We start from the raw sequence: 16903 nt of genomic DNA, 5'->3' as shown, positions 1-16903 counted from the left end.
TAATCTTCCAAACTCAGACTAAATATGGAAGTGCTAATGGTGGAAAAAATCTATTGACTCAGCTCTGAGGATGCATGAATGTCTCGGTCAGAGGAAAATAAAGGTCTTTATTCACAGGCCAAAACCTGACCTTTAACCATGAGGTTACAGGTCAGGTGTACAAGTTGCCTACTCTGTAAAACAGCAATCAACAAAAAAACAACTAGAAATAACACCTCATGGTTGTAAGCCTTCGCCAACCAGTCAAGTTGCAGTTTATATCCATGTCTGTCCAGACTCATAATATTTGTAGTGAAGACTTTGAGGGAATTTAATAAAAAGGTATTAAGTGTATTTTCCTTGTATGTGTTCACATTTGGACAATAAAGCTAATTCTGATAGAAGACAGTTGTAGCCATGACAGGAGAGAAAGCTACAAATTCTAAAACGTGGATGCTTCACATGCATCTTCAGTCCAGCAGCACAGAAGATCTAAACAATCACCACAGTTTCAAGGTGGGAACCAAGATTAGTGTCACCAGTTCAGTTAGCATATGAATTCTTGAGTTATGGCCTGTGAGGTCACAGCGACCTTTGACCACCAAATTCAGTTCATACTTGTGTCACAGTTGACATTTGTGCCAAATTTGAAGAAATTCCCTCAAGGCGTTCCTGAGATATAGCGTTCATGAGAATGGGATGGAAGGATGGACAGACAACCTGAAAACATAATGCCTCTGGCCCTGCTTTTAAAAAGTTACAAGGTAAAAAAAAGGTGAAATAAAGTTGTTTTCTGAAAGTGAGGCAACTCAATTTGATTACAAATAGTGATTTCTCTTGAAAATTCCTTTTTCAAGCTTCCAAGCAACTGAAAAAGACTGAAAGAAACAGCCAAAACAACACTTGACTTTCGATTTGGCCATAAATACACTTCCAATCTAGACAAACAGAGAAAGAGAGAAGAAGGCAAAACAGACTGATAGCTGCCTGACTGCTCCCAGCGCAGCAGGTTAAGCAGCCTCTAAAAATAAGCGGGCTGCAGAGGACTGACTGGTACTGAGGTATTTTACTATGTGATGTGGCTCTTTAACACATGACTCATAGCAAAGACACTCCACTGGTATGACAGCCAAAACAAAACAAAATAAAAAAACACACAGGGTACACTGCAAACGCACACAAACCTGGACATTCATTCAATCAGCACTAAAGTATGTTGTTCAAGCGAGATTAACTGGTGTAAAACTTGGCTCAGCTTCACCTGTTGGTACATGTGTCAATGTATGTGTATGTGTAGTGCATGTGTGTTTGGCTCTGCTCTCCCTCTGACATCATCAACCTTGGCCCGACATAGCAGCCTGGGCCGAATTCCAAGGAGAAATGGGCCCTGACCGATGATCTCAGAACAGCTTTCCCTCCCTGCATCACACGCTCAGTCATTAAGACTTTGAAAAGAGGATAAGAGGAGCAGCGGTTCAAGGAGAAGCAGACAGAAGAGTGAAGAGCTCGTTGTCTGACAACCATGCTCTCTGCCCCACTGAGACAAACGTACTTTCACTAACAGGGTTGTCTGCAGTGTGGAGTGAGACAGCCAAACACACACACAACAAAAATCAAGACTATTGTTTCATGTGAGTAGCAGGCCAGAGGATATGTTCTTTCTAAACTTTGCATGCAAACCCAGGAGCCACATTATTTTAGACCTGCGACAATTAGTCCATTAATCGATTAGCTGATTGACAGACAATTAAGTGCAAAGTAAAGAAACCAGAAAATATTATCATACGACAAGCTGGAATAAGAGAATTCTGACATTTCTTCTTAAAAAAATGACTCAGAATGAATCATCAATTATCAAAATAGTATTCTATGAGTCAACTGAATATCTTTGGGTTGTGGTCTGTCTAGACAAAACGAACATTTGAGGATGTCACCTTGGGTTGTGGGAAACTCTGATCAACATTTTCAGACATTCTATACACCAAACAACTAATCGATTAATCGAGATCAGTATCATTTTACATAATACTAGAGAAATCCAGGGATGCTCAAATCAGACTTTTTAGGGTCAGTGTGGATGTCATTAAAACTAATCATCAATCGGTTGCTGTTCTTGTAGGTAAAGAGGTGCTTGAAAGTTTGTGAACCCTTTAGAATTTGCTCTATTTCTGCATAAATATGACTAAAAATGTGCAAGTCATGCAAGTAGATATAGAGACATCAATTAAACAACTGAGATTAAAATCTTACACTTGTTCATTTATTTGAGTAAAATGATTCAAGTTCTCCTACAAGAACCTGAAAAGGCCACATTTGAAAAAAAAAAAAAAAGTGCTATCCATCTTATTTTTTAAGTTTTACCCACAACCCCAAAATATCATCTGTATTTATTTTGCTATATTCTATAACATTTGGGAGTTCAAAGATTAAGATCAAAATTCTGGGCCGATCTGACTCCCTTGCATGCCTCTGTGGATGAGCTCAGAACACCTGGAGGAGTATTTTGACAGATGGCATTTGACTGAACAGGTCTTGTTGATTGTGCAGCAGGCTGCTCGAAATACATTCCTGTCACACTGACTTAAGGGTGGTGCATGCTGCATCAGAGCTGCTTGCTGGAAAGTCGAATAGCTTCAGAAACCCACTCCCACTCCCCACACACACACACATCTCTCTGACATCAGATTAAGGGAAGCTATGCAGCTGCTGCAGTATTGATTTTTTCCTTACTGCACAAATTAGCGAAGCCATTCAAACCGTCACGGTAACCACCATAAAAAATATTTAAACCTCAGATGTTATAAAATAATTGGTTCCTAAATACCATGCTTGAATATAAGGCAACCCTGATTATAAGACGACCACTCCTTTTCCAGCACCTGTTTTTGGAAAAATACTTTTTTCCAAAAACAAAAGGTAGTTCACATTTATAAGACTGCCTGTTTGTCTTTTTGAGATCCTTATTATCAGTGACAGTGGTATTTGGCAGCTTGACATATTCCATTTCTGCAGTAGACACATCGGAAGACTCTTTGGACTCCTTTTCACTCATCATTAATTTATTTCCTCCGTGGCAGAAAAACACATTACATGAGTCCTCAGAAACTCCTGCAGGTTAAAGTGGACTAACAAAAACACCTTAAGTGTTGACTGACTCTAACACACTCACTATAAACAGACTTTAAGACACTTGCTAGCCTAGCAACATTTAGGCTACAAACAACCCATAATGCAACACTCCATGTAGGAGTCAGTTTTGCAACAGTACTTTATCCTTTCAAAAAGATTATCTGATGTTGTGGAAAAGTAATTGTCTAGACCCTGAATATAATACAGTAAACCTTTTGAATGCATTAATTCCTGTAGTAATCTATTCTTTATAGCCTCTATGTCTAAATGTCTATCTTTATTCCAGTGTTGTCATTAAGAGACCGACTTTGCAGAGGGACTATTGGTCGTCAGTGGACAGGCACGTCATTCTTTATATGAAGCCTGAGAGAATAACTAATGTCTCATCACCTGAGCTGCTCATTCAGCAGTGAAGCAGTGATCAGCTTGACTCTGCAGTGGGTGTGACATGATTGCATTACCGCAGTAATGCAGTAACCAAAGCAGCTCCATCCAACAATTCATGTAACTTTCTGAAAATGCCTATCTGATGTTCACACCAACCGCCAGCTGTGTAGAGGGGAGAAAGGAGTTTAAACTTTCTCTCTCTCTCTCTCTCGCCCTTTCTTCATTTATCCATTCTTTACACAACTATTTTTTTCCCCACTTTTCATGTGAACAATCACCTCCAACACTGTGAATGTCTTCCAGGAGATGCTGTCTGAAAATGCATGCCATTATATCCATGTTAAAATCTCCACTTTACAGTGTTGCCGTTCAGAACAACTATAAAACACTTGATTTCCAATGAGTCGCACAAACTAGCCCCGATCAAGCATAACCCAACCCCCTACCCTGTGAACTGGTTATACGAAACCCTGACACCTCCAAAAAAAAAATGTTTTTTTTAAAAGCTTAACGTCTCAGCCTGACTTGCTCTTAACATGCCCCTGCAGGACCCCAGCTTCCACTAAGCACCAGCAGCCCAAACATACTCTTAATGTGCCTGTTAATCATAAGGAGTCCTGCCTCCGTCCCACCACAGTCTCAGATCTGTAGCCCTTCATCTCCAGTTTGGAGGCGATTACGCAGACATATGGACCAGGCAAAACAAAACGCTTTTGAATTACTGTGAGCCACACTCATCTTCTCTGTCAGTAAGGAGTCCAGCTACTATCCAGTGGCGTCAGTCTCTCTCTACACACACTTTCTGGCCGACCAGCACAGCAGATCAACATTAGATAAGACTTTTTATAAGCTTAAAAACTAGTCTGCTCTAAGCACTACACTGTAACCGAAGGTCCAGACACATGTGGAGCAGTAAAAACACCACACAGACATACACAAATAAACAACCGAGCCAAGGCCCCAGACAGTAATTTCAGGCTATCTGTCCATGTAACCACAGGAAGAGATATGATCCGCTGTAGTAAACAAAACAGGACGCAAAACTGACAGACAGTATCATACTCTGCTGAGTTAATGCAACACACACAGGCCAGTCACTCTATTCCCTCTATTCCTCTTCTTCCAGATGATTGGATGTGGAGCAGAGGGACTTTCTGCAACCGCATAGATTACAGTGCTTGAGCAACCACACAAACACACCCTGCCTGAGAACACAGGCCAGCTAAATCAGTAACATTTAAATCACTTCTTTACACACTGCTATACCCTTACCTATATATTATGTTTTGGATTTTGCCCACTGAACTTTTCTTTATACCAGATAATAAAGTTAAACTTAAATTGCTATTTTCAGTGAAGAAAAAAACAACATAAAACCATCAACCACCAAACCATGAGAAGTTTTGTTTTCATTTTCTATTCAGTTTAAACCACTTCTTCAATTTATTTGATATTTGATAGCTCAACAAAGCACAATTAACACTAACTAGCACTAACTGATAGTGTGCGGTCAAAGCCATCACACTGACTTTGGGGAGCTTTTCCATAGTTTGGAGTGAAATGCTGTATAGTGGGAAGACTTCTGTTGCTCTCTTAACCTAGTTAAATTAAACTGTATTTAATGTATTGCAGTCATTCATATTTTAATTTAATTTTTATTTCAGTTCATACTGTGCCTTGACAAAACATACAATAGTCATAATTAAAATTGTTAAAATGGACTGGTTGTAAAAAAGCACAAGAAAGGAGGCAGCATTATTCAGCATTTATACATCTGTGCTTTTATTTCTTATATTTCTGATCAGCAGACCTTGGCCTGTATTTGACATGAGAAGTGATCTTGGCTTAGAAAAGGTTGGTGACCACTGACATAGATGAACTATGATGGTCACTTCCCGGGCTATAGGTGCTTTTACCCACAAACTAGGGCCACTGCTACTGAATGAGTGCAGTCAGTGATAGGTGTTGGCCTGTGAAATACCGGCAGTGGGGTAGTGGACTAAGTCTTCTTGGTTTGTTCCTCAGAGGAAATGCCTTTCTAAATACATTAAACACAGCCAAAAACAGTCAGCGTACAGGTGGTGTGTATGTGTGTGTGTGTGTGTGTGTGTGCGTGTGCGTGTGTGGCAAGAGCAAACTTCCTGCCAGTTCAGTGCAGTCAGGCGGCAGCGGGGGGATTCTGGCTTAAATAGTTCTATTGACTTATGAAGTGGCCCAGAGGGCAAAACTGAGACGTTTCTTGGGAAATGAAAGTGAGGGAAAAAATCCTGCTAACAACAACAACAACTACACAGTAACCTAGACTACGGCTATTCAAGGTTAGATCACACAAGGGCCTTCGATCAGTGTTTACCTTCAGGTTTCTGTGAGGGTTGGAGGATTACTTTGTTCATCCAATCCTGGCTGCTGTCCCAGGAACAGCTTCAGTGCCTCAACTATGATATTCATACTGGCTTATTATTAAGCTTTTCAAGCCAAAGTAAGTACATGCCATGTCTTCTTGAGTGTGAGGAAAGCTTACACTCACTGTAAGTTGGTAACTGACAAATAATGAATGTGTTTAAAGCCAAGTAGGGCTGCAACTAACAATTATTTTCATTACCAGTGAATCTGATGATTATTTTCTCGATTAATCTATTGGTCCACAAAATGTCAGGACATGGTGATGCTGCTTCCATGCAGCTGCTCCTGACTTCCGTGAGCCTCTACATCTACACCCTCTCTCTTCCTCAATATTCTGCCCTAACCTCTTCATTTATTTCACTGTCTACATTGTTATTCTGTGCTTAGTCCACAAATCACTAGATTCACTATATTTCTTTCTGAAACCAAACTAGCGTTAGTGAGTAGCCTTTCGTTGCTACTCTGTTTACTTAGCTTGGAGCTTAGCCTAGCTTAGCAGTTAGCTATGTGCAATCACAGACAAAGTAGCCTCATTAAAACAATGGTGTCTGTTCCGCAGTTTCAGATAGGATGTGTCTGCTAGAGGGATGTGTCCGGGAGTTAGAGCAGCTTTTTTTGGCTAACGCTACCTTAGACGTGACAGGCACTCCAGACAGCCTTGTTGGCAGATGCAGCATTGTCCCTGTTCAGCAGCGTGGGAAGGCTCGCAAGAGCAAGTTATCAGTTGTGTGGCCTGGTCTGCAGTCACCTCTTCCGACTGCAAACTGGTTTTCGAACCTTGCCGGCCCTTCTTGTGGGCTAGTGATAGGAGACTCCATTACCCGCGGTGTCAGATTAGCTTTGCCAGCCACAGTTCACTGTTTACCTGGGGCCAGAGTCTGTGACACGGAGGCTAATCTGAGAGTGCTGGCATCACGACGGGATAATCAGGGAACAGAGGCACACAGCACCGCTACTTTCAGCAACACTGTCATTCATGATGGCACCAATAATGTTAGGATGAAGCAATCCAAGATCACAAAGGTCAGCCTAGTCAGGACATTTGAGCTTGCCAGAAAGATATGTTGGGTAGGACGGAGCCCAAGCAAAAATGTTCTAACCAGTTTGAAAGTAAGCCAAACCGGATACCGAATTTTACTACTAGGTGTCGCACGTGACTCATCTGCTCCTGAGTGAAACATAAGAGAGATTTAAATAGTGGTTATCGTTTGATGTATTTCTTGTATATTATAATGTTACAAATGTTGTTTGTTCTCAATTAAATGTGGCAGTAATGTCACTGTGACACTGTTGTATAACAAAAACTACTCCTAGGCTATTTGAACTCTTGATCTTGTTTCTATCTGAGGGTTGTTTCTGACCTCTTGGGTTAGCTAGAGATATCTTAGCCTTAAGCCTACTGCCTTACAAACTGTGTGGATGATGAGGTACCTAGACTGAGCTAAATTTGAAGGATGTCCTTGTTTGAAGTCACTGATCATTAGGTATCTGTGAGATCTGTACGACCATATCTGTTTGTAAGAAGGTGTAACACTTTGTGGAAGTGTCCATTTAGGGACCTTTTAACTTTGCTTCTGGAGAGGTATAAAGCTGTCTGCTTTGTGTTTGCAATCTTTAGAGAAAGGGCCGGCTGAACAACATGCTTTCACTCCAAAAATACAAGATAATTATGTTTTTGTTTTGTATTTGGACATTTGTATAATTGTTACTGATTGTGTGATGGATTGTACAGTGTCTACAACTGCTTCAGTGGTTATTACTATTATTATTATAACAGTAATTACAGCTTATTACTAATGCAATATTACTCATGCAATACAAGTTGGATTTGGTGCCGTCGGCAGAGATGGCTGATGTAGAATGCTTTTTAATTTGCCAGAACATCTCATAATGACAAATGCCGGTTTGATCGGTTTGCATAAAATCTAACTGGTTTAAGCATGTACACCAACCGGATAAACTGGATACCGACCCAACCCTTGTGTCGGCATCGATTAATTGTCTCTGGTCCGTTACCCATAAGGGGTAAAGATGAGATGTACGGTAGGCTCACCTCAATGAACCACTGGCTGGCCCACAACGGTAATTAGCAGGGATTTGGGTTTGTTAATAATTGGCCTTCTTTCTGGGGCTGCCCTTACCTGCGGAGAGCAGACGGCCTTCACCCTACTGGGAACAGTGCCGCTCTTTTATCTAGAAATACAGACAGGTTACAGACATTTAGTTAGACTTAGACTTTAGACTTTAGACTTTGGGGACTTAATCATTCGGCAGGTCGCAGGTGATTAGAGAGTCTGCTAGGTTTAAAGAATCAACTAGTTTAGTTAATGTGTCCAGTAAGGGAATTTCTCACATATAGAGCATATAGTATAGAATATCAGACTGATAGCTCGGTTAGTATGCTGACTTGGTGAAAAATATCAATCACTGTTTCCCAAAGGCCGAGATGACAACCTCAGATGTCTTCTTTCATCCCCACCAACAGTCCACCACCCAAAGATCAGTGAAGACTCAGTTTACTGTCATAGAAACCAACATATTGACATTTAAGAAGCTAGAATGAGAGAATTCTGACATTTTTTTCTTTAAGAATGACTCGAAATGATTAAATGATTATCAAAATAGTTGGCAATTAATCCAAAATTTGACAACTAGTTGATTAATCGGCTAATCACTGCAGCTCTAAAGCCAAGTTTTCATTGCTACATCATGAAGCTAAACAGCTTGCCTGCATGTCTCCCTGGTAGTGTTAATGTACCAGTGTGGATCTGCTCATCATCCATGGCTCACATGATGAACAGTACAATATGACGCTTCCATCCTGTCAATACTGTCACATATCACTCAAATCTTAATCTAAATATATCTTTTAATTCTAAACAAGACATTCAACTCACAACTTTCAAAAACAACACAAAGCCACAGCAACACAAGTTATTCTGCTGTCCTTCCATGAATGCAGAAATAGGACAAAAAGCTAAGAGCTGTGGCCAAAAGCACATCTACTAAATGGTGTGCTGTCAAGCAGATAATGAGACTAGAGCAAGAGTCTAAAGACTTACCAAGAGAGAGATGAGATAAATAACCAAGGAAAGAGAGGATGCTGAGAGTCCTGCGGCACCCCTTGGTACTAGGACACAGACTGGCTGGTAACTGTTACAACAGTTTTCAACTGCAGCTTAAAAATGTTTTGCATAATTTTCCTGACGTAGCTGGAGACATGTCTGTAGTAATCATGTAACAGTTATTTGCATATCTAATACATACGACACATGACACAGGCTACACTTACGGACTATAAAGACTGTCTAAGTACCTGACGTCAGTGTCTTTTCCTGTAGACAGATATTAAAAAGAGATATGTAATCAACCCCCTTCGCCCCGGGAACTTCAGCAGCCTTTCCATGCCCCTACTTGTGCATAGAAGATGTGAAGTGAGACATGAAAGTACTAAAAACATTTCCATCCACTAGCCTAAATACCATGTTTGACTCACTGATGGGAGTGATAAAGCCAGTGCAGTGTTTGATTCTTGAAATGTACATTGAGAAATTCTGTTTTCCTGGCTGATTATTGGAGATGTCTCTACTGGGACTGTTAAAGATTAGTGAGAGATAAAGCTAAAAAAGGAATTAAATAAGAAAACACACAGTAGGAAATACTCTCTCATTAATAGTGGCATGACACCTAAGCCTTGGGGAGTGGCAGCTGAGGATTCCTGACATATTTGCTGCAGCTGAGACACTTGGTCAAGAAAGAAGGAGAGAGAAGGATGATCAGAAGCCAAAGGACTCATTCTGCAGCACTTTGAGTTGAAGCATGCTCAGTGTGTCCTTGTATGCACTGTTTCCTCTGCACATATACTGCTGTATGCCATCCACAACCAGCAATGCATATTAGCTGTGATAGTACAGCAAAAAGAACAGCTGATTTGGGATGTCTCATACTGATTTACTGCCTCTGATTCCTTAAATATGAAGCAGTCTGATACAGAATCCAATTTAATATAATACGTTATTATGTTTGTTAATTTCTCCCTACATAATGCAGCTGCACACACAGCTGAGTCTCATCACATTTAACTCACGCAATTTCAAATAATACAAACAAATCCCCCCCCGCAGATCACAACCACAGCTGGTTAATACAAACTTTAAACCAACTTCAACTCCATGCAGACTCTATTGAGTAAAACCTGTGTCCATCTGACTTCCGCCTGGTGTCTGACCTGTAATTCTCATGGTGACTTTGGTTGTTAATGTGAAGAGCACTCACAGTGAGATTGAATCAATCAATCACCTGCTGAGTAGAATCAACGGGATCTTGACACTTCTCATCTGTTATCAATGTAGCTAGTAGACCGTTTCAACAGTCGCCTCACTCATTAAATACACCGCCTTTGCGGTGTGACGTAATGCCACTGCTCCTTTTCCCTGAACTTTAATAACCCTAACGTTATGTTTTATAGAATTGTAACTGTTTGTTCTGATTTATTCTGATTTTTGATGAAGAAATCATTGTCAACTTCAAGGTGCCTGTGTTGTAAGTACGTAAAAGAGTCACAAAGTGCTTCACAATAAAAGACAAAACAAATAGAAACAATACAAGAATAAATCAAATTGAGTTTATGGCTACAACTAATGATTATTTTCATTATTGATTTAATCTGCCAATTAACTTATCCATTACTCTACTAAATCGGTTTGTTTTTAAAATGTCATGAAATAGTGAACAATGCCCATTATAATAAAAGTGATGTATTGATATTGCTCATTTTATTCAACATCCGTCCAAGTATTCAGTTTTATATGACAAAAAAAAGCAAAAAGCATCACATTTAAGAAGCTGTAACAAGTTAATATTTGGCATTTTTTTCTTGGAAAAAAAACTAATTAATCATAATTAATCATAATTTCCTGTTGATCGACTAATTCATCAATTGACTGATAGTTGGAGATAAAAGTAAAGAGAACAACACTCAAAGGCAACAGGTGGGTGTGGAGCTGCTTTTGAAAGGCGTCCCCAGTGTCAACAGATCTTAGGTCCAACAGGAGACAACATAAATGTTAAGAGTCATGACTTCAAGGGGACCAAAACCTTTCAAACAATACGTTGTCCTGTACATGTCAAACTAAACTGTATGTCTACCTGAAATGAGACTTTGTTTGAGTTATTGCAATCACAGAGCATTTTGTTGATATTACTGCCTGTATGCAGTTGTAATATCAAACTGTGTGTGTGCTTGTCTATTGTATCTCCAGCATACCTCCATCATGCCCAGTCTTGCTTTGAGTTGTCTTCTTACTAGATACAATTTATCTTTCTTTATGCTCCTCTCACAGTCAGTTAGGCAAATTCAAACAGTGGAACAAGAGTTAAATCAAGGGACTGACTCAATTATTGCTCACTGTTATTACAAGTATTAAATAAAGTTGAGAATTTCAGTCTCACTGAACATATCTGCAGGTGTTTTCACATGGATTTTATTAACTCCTATGGGTTATCTTTGCTTTCAAGTGTAGCAAGTGAACTCATTAAAGTAAAGCACAGACGCTTCCTGTCTGTATGCCAGGTCAAGGTTCAGAAGAGGGATAGGAACTTCCAGGTTATTGTTTCCCCTTCCTCATACAACGCTTCCAGGTAGAAAGTCCATACAATATGCGTCTTACATAAGCCAGTGACAGACAGGAGGATGTGTAGTGGAGGAGGGAGAGAGAAGGGGGTGGAGTGGGGGGAGGAAGGAAGGAAGAGAAAGAGAGGAGGGGGGGGGGGGGGGGAAATACTCAAGGCCACGCAGGCGAGCTAGCTGCCAGGCAGACAGTGTAAATCAGTGAGCTCTCTGTGCTTCTCTCAGTCACTCACACACACACACACAATCAGCAAAAAGGAAACTCATAAGTGCTTCTTTCCCGCTGATATGAGAGGCAGCTGATATGAAGGGCAAAGTCTTACTGAGAGAAATCAAGCGAGACGCAGAGGAGAGCGCAGTTGTTATTCTAAATGACAGCCTCCTGCTCTCCTTTGTTTACCCACGGCACAGTCTGTACACAGGTGTGCTTTATTATCAACGCCCTGCCACACATCACACACACGTGGAAGCAACACTTTGAACAAGTCTATTAGGGTAAGGTGATAGCTGGTCCCCCTTAAAAAGGTCAGTGCACCTTAAGTGGGCCTGGTCAGGTGAGGCTAACCCGTTGTCACTAACGTCCGGACTAACCCACTTCACATTAATCAGCAGGTGGCAAGCAAGACACAGGAGCCTAAACTGTACACACATTGTACACACACACACACACACACACGTCATAGCCTCAGCTCCGGTTGCCAGCCTTATCGTCTCTCTCTCTCTAAGACTCAATATATCATAAAAGACTGAGAGGACACATGAGTGTGCAGCATATTACACATGTAATAATGAATATTAACAGATCAGGAAGCTAAGTTGTTAGAAAAGACTTGGACTATTTAAACTAGAGCTGCAACTAATGATTCTTTCATTATCGATTAATCTGTTGATAGTTTTCTCGATTAATCCATTAGTTGTTTGATCTATAAAATGTCAGAAAATAGTAAAAAAATAGTAAAAATTGTTTCCCAGGCCTAATGTGATATCTTCAAATGTCTTATTTTGTCAACAACCCGAAAGATATTCCATTTACTGTCATAAAAGACTCAAGAAACCAGAAAATATTCACATCTGAGAAGCTGAAACCAGAGAATTTGTGGAAATGTTTTTTTCTTAAGAATGAAAACGATTAATCAATTATCAAAATAGTTGGCGATTAATTGAATAGTTGACAACTAAATCGATTAACCGATCAACAGTTTCAGCTCTAATAAGAAAGTAATAACATCTTGTTTCAAGGCACAATCAAAGATTCAAATGTGCACAAAGGCGTATCCTCAGCAAATTTAAAAACACAGCATTGAAAGCTGGCATAAAAGTCCTAAAATCACAAAAATATAAGAGGATGAAGTGTGTGTTTTGAAGAGATTTAAAGAGAAATATTTATCTGGTTGACGTAATTTCCACATGCAGGCTTTTCCACAGTTTAGGCATCCATCACCTTAAGCCTCACATCTAGTCCTTGTGACTATGAGAAGGGCCTGGGACATAAGGAGGAATAATGTTAGAAATATCATGACAGCAGATACCTACTCTTTCAGTACAGAAGCAATTAATTGATCAACAGGAATTAATTTATTTTTGATAATTAATCATTTCAGTCATGGATGTGCCAAACCTTCTCAGGGTCCATCTTCTCAAAGGTGATAATTTTCTGTTTTTCCTTATGTGACAGTAAATTGATTTTCTTTGGGTCTTAGTCGGATGAAACAAGCAATAAGACAATGTCACCACGAGCTTCAGGAAAATGTGATTGACATGTTTCACAAATTTCTGACACCAAATGATTAGTCAAGAAACTATTTGGCTGATTAATTGATAATTATAATAATTGTTAGTTGCAGCTCTGGCATGTTTGCCAGGAGGCAGAGGGAGTGGAGACGCCTTCCACATAAAGTGACATAAAAATTCCTGAAATGTTTTGTCAGATTCCGTTTATCATTGAAGAGAACACCTGACTTTCTGCAGCACATTCAATGTAGTTTTGTCATATCGAGTCATTTTCTCCTGTAAAAATGTACAAAATTACAGTATATTAATGGGAGCAAACTTGGTTACTGTTATCACAAATGCACCAGATTAGCCTCACTAGGTGAACTGACCTTCAGTAAAGTTACAACCAGGGTGGGAAATCAACACAAACCACATGCTGGCAAACACTAGCTGAGGCCAGTGAGGTTAATATTCAGTCAGACATTTTGGCACATGTCCAGTCTTTGTTTAGCTGGTTCTATGGAATCCCACAGTGAAGTTAGCTGAGACAGAAAAGTAATCACAACGTCCCCAGTTTGAGTCCAGCCAGGGACCTTTGTTGCATGCTAACCCTGCTCTCTCTCCCCTCATTTCCTGTCTCCTCTCTAGTCTCCACTATAAAAAACAAATGGAAAAAATGCCCCAAAAAATACAAGATTGAAGAACGACTGCTTGGCACAGACAAAGCACTAGTATTTCCAACCACTTACTGCTATAAAGCAGAATTTTATTTTTTTTGTGGATTTTAATCGATCAACCAGCGGCAGAGTGCATGTAGTTCGAGCACAGTTCAGAGAGAGCAAACACAGAATGCGAGGGGCTCACACACGCACAGCTCGGACATGTTCAAACACAGCGGAGGAAAGGCATACCACAGTGAAGAGTGCAATGCATTAGAAACTGTTGAGGTATGAACACATAATCTAAACGTAGTCTCCATTTAGGACACAAATTTAGAAGCTTGTTTCTGGTGAGTTGTCAGATGTTTTAATGAGTTCAAAAGAGATGAAATGTTCTCCTTAGTTTACGTTCTTAAGACATCCACAGTTGGTTGCATGATAACCTTCTGCACTGTTTGTGCTATTAAGTACAGTGTTAGTTAATCAGTGTGGTCACACTGACTGTGAGCATCAATTTCTCAGAGTTAGTGCCGCGTGTTAAGAGAACTGTTCTCTCTCAAGCAGTACCTTTGACTTAGAATATCTCAAGCAAAGTCTCTGCAGCATCAGGAGGCAATGCGAGGCTGTGCGTAAAAACCTGTTTTACAACATGACAAAGTTCTCGAACAAGTCCTACTGCACACAACCACACAAACCACAGACTGCACATCTAGAGAAATGCAGTAACTTCGGCAAGTTTCAAGATACAGTTCAGAAGCTTCGCAATACACACACCGAGATCAGAGTGCTTCCTCTACACTCACACAGTGTGACCACCACAACAACTACTCTGTGTGACAGGATAAAGTAACAACAGTGCATCGCCCACTTCTGCTGTCGCTTTGTAAACTGAGTAGAACTTCAAAGATAGGAAATTTCCTTGGCTGTGACTACAAAGTTTGACGGTGAGATACCTTGATCCTATGATATCTTCAGACTCAGGAGAACTGAATCATCACCCTGACAATCATGCTAACTTTAATGGTTATAGCACCACATCAAAAATAGATCCATTGACACTTCTGGTCCATTGATAAGAGGAGAAGTGAATCATTATCATGCATTTGGATGTGAGAACTTTACAGTAACAGTGTCACTGTCATGGAAACAATGTTAGTCACACATCAAAGACATACTAAATCTTATCTATTTTTACCATCAGTCTTACAGCAAATTTGCAAAAAGGGGGAACCTAGCCTCTAACTATTTTTAGAAGAGGATATGCTGTGGGGTTATTTCGACACAAATAAACTGCAACCAACTTTTGATAAGCCAGATAAGAATAAACTGGGGAATTTCAAGCTTTTCTATTGGTTTCAGGGCTGTAAATGTTTTTTTTGCAGAGGCCGTGTTGACACCAGCTTTGAGGTAGCTCATGTTAACGTTAGCAAGAAATGCAGCCAAATGTAAGGATGGAGGTGGCGTTATCCAGGCTAGGCTAACGAGCGAGCTAACTTTTAACTGCCTGCTGATAGCATTATTTAAGACACTGACGCCCGGGTTTAAAGCGTTACGTGGCTTCGACTTGCTCTGTACGTTGTGTCGAAAAGAAATAGCGTTGTACATATAAACATAACACAAGCGCCACATCATGGAAAACTCACCCATTCCTGTCCTTCGCACCGCCTCGCTATCAAACGTTGGGAATCTCGTATCCAGCAGCCGCGCTGCTAGCTAGCTACACGCCAGGTAGATGTGTATATAATCGACCACAAAGTGTTTTTTTGTCGATTCGCAGCCGAAAAAGGAGTCAAGTTAGTCGTATATCCATTCGTCCTTGCCCCAGCAGCAGCCTCCCCACTTCTCTCTTGGTGGTGCTTCAAGAGTATTGTGCAGGAAGTTCACCAGGAGTCTCCACCTTTCTTGGACTTGCCTCCACGGCTTGCTGCTGCTGCCACCAAAATACTAAACAGCAGCAGGAAACTTCGCGATGTTTCAGGCAGGACAGTCCCGCGAGAGGAATGTTTAAAGGAATGTTGATCCCTTCCTTGTATTATTGTCCCACTCAGCAAGTACAGTAACATGCCCACTCTGTGTGTGTGTGTGTGTGTGTGTGTGTGTGTGTGTGTGTGTGTGTGTGTGTGTGTGTCTGTGTGTCTGTGTGTCTTAATTCACTCAATCCAGCTTTTCCCAACTATTATGACATGTGTGGGTGTTTTTTTACTGTCCCACGAATTAGTAGTGTTTGAGGAAATTTATGGGAATGGGAAGCAATTCTACACCTAATTAAAATTTACAGTACAAATTTTACAATCATAACAACTGATAATGGCTGATAAGGCCTCATAGGTATGGTGATTCATATTGGTTAGTAAACACTGGATAATTTATTGGAGACTGCTTCTGTCCTCACAAGATTGCTACTGCTTGTGTTGTTTGTTTATCACCTAAAGGATGACTCAAGTAATTCAACTGATGTAATAAAAAGAAACATTTGATCAGAGGATTGGGCCAAAACATGAGACTCCAATGTTGAAATAGGAAGGTAATAAAAGGTCTAGCCAATAAAATATGACCCAGTCAATTAAGAATCAAAGTAGCCAAATAGGCCTATTGAAAGTGCATCACCACAACAAGCTGTCTCAGCACACTTTACAGTACAAACAACATAATATAACAAAATCAGTACCAACATAATGTGCAATAAAGCAGTATTCATATAGCGTAAGAGAAAAAGAGAAAATTAGGAAAGAGAGGACAAGATAATTACAAGGTTCATACAGAAGACACAGAAGACGTGTCCTCAACACTGTAGGTTTTAACGCCTTACATCCTTACATTTACACACCAATTTCTCTTAGTGAGGTTTTGAAGTTAGGGTTAGTATATATTTATATATAATTTTAATAAATTATAAATGGATTTTATATCTCCAATGCAAACACGTTCTTGACATTGTGCTGATGGATTTGATAAAGCATTTTAACAATACGAAAATATAAATCAACATAGAAAAGTTTTGAAA

The 16903-nt window shown here is 40.1% G+C and overlaps 1 protein-coding gene across 2 annotated transcripts in view; it reads right to left on the bottom strand.

Annotated features, from left to right (window-relative positions):
- LOC121882386 (CD2-associated protein) overlaps window positions 1–15858 on the bottom strand; it is a 66834-nt gene extending 50976 nt beyond the window's left edge. For both annotated transcript variants that reach the window (XM_042390610.1, XM_042390611.1), the window contains exon 1: window positions 15543–15858. In XM_042390610.1, coding sequence (XP_042246544.1) covers window positions 15543–15546 — 4 coding nt within the window. In that variant the 5' untranslated portion in view covers window positions 15547–15858. The remainder of the gene's footprint in view (window positions 1–15542) is intronic.
- Between the last annotated feature and the right edge of the window lie 1045 nt (window positions 15859–16903).

Source organism: Thunnus maccoyii, chromosome 17 (assembly GCF_910596095.1).
Source record: "Thunnus maccoyii chromosome 17, fThuMac1.1, whole genome shotgun sequence".
NCBI classification, from domain to species: Eukaryota; Metazoa; Chordata; class Actinopteri; order Scombriformes; family Scombridae; genus Thunnus; species Thunnus maccoyii.
Note: the sequence above shows the minus strand (reverse complement) of the source record. Positions and strands in the feature narration are given on the sequence as shown.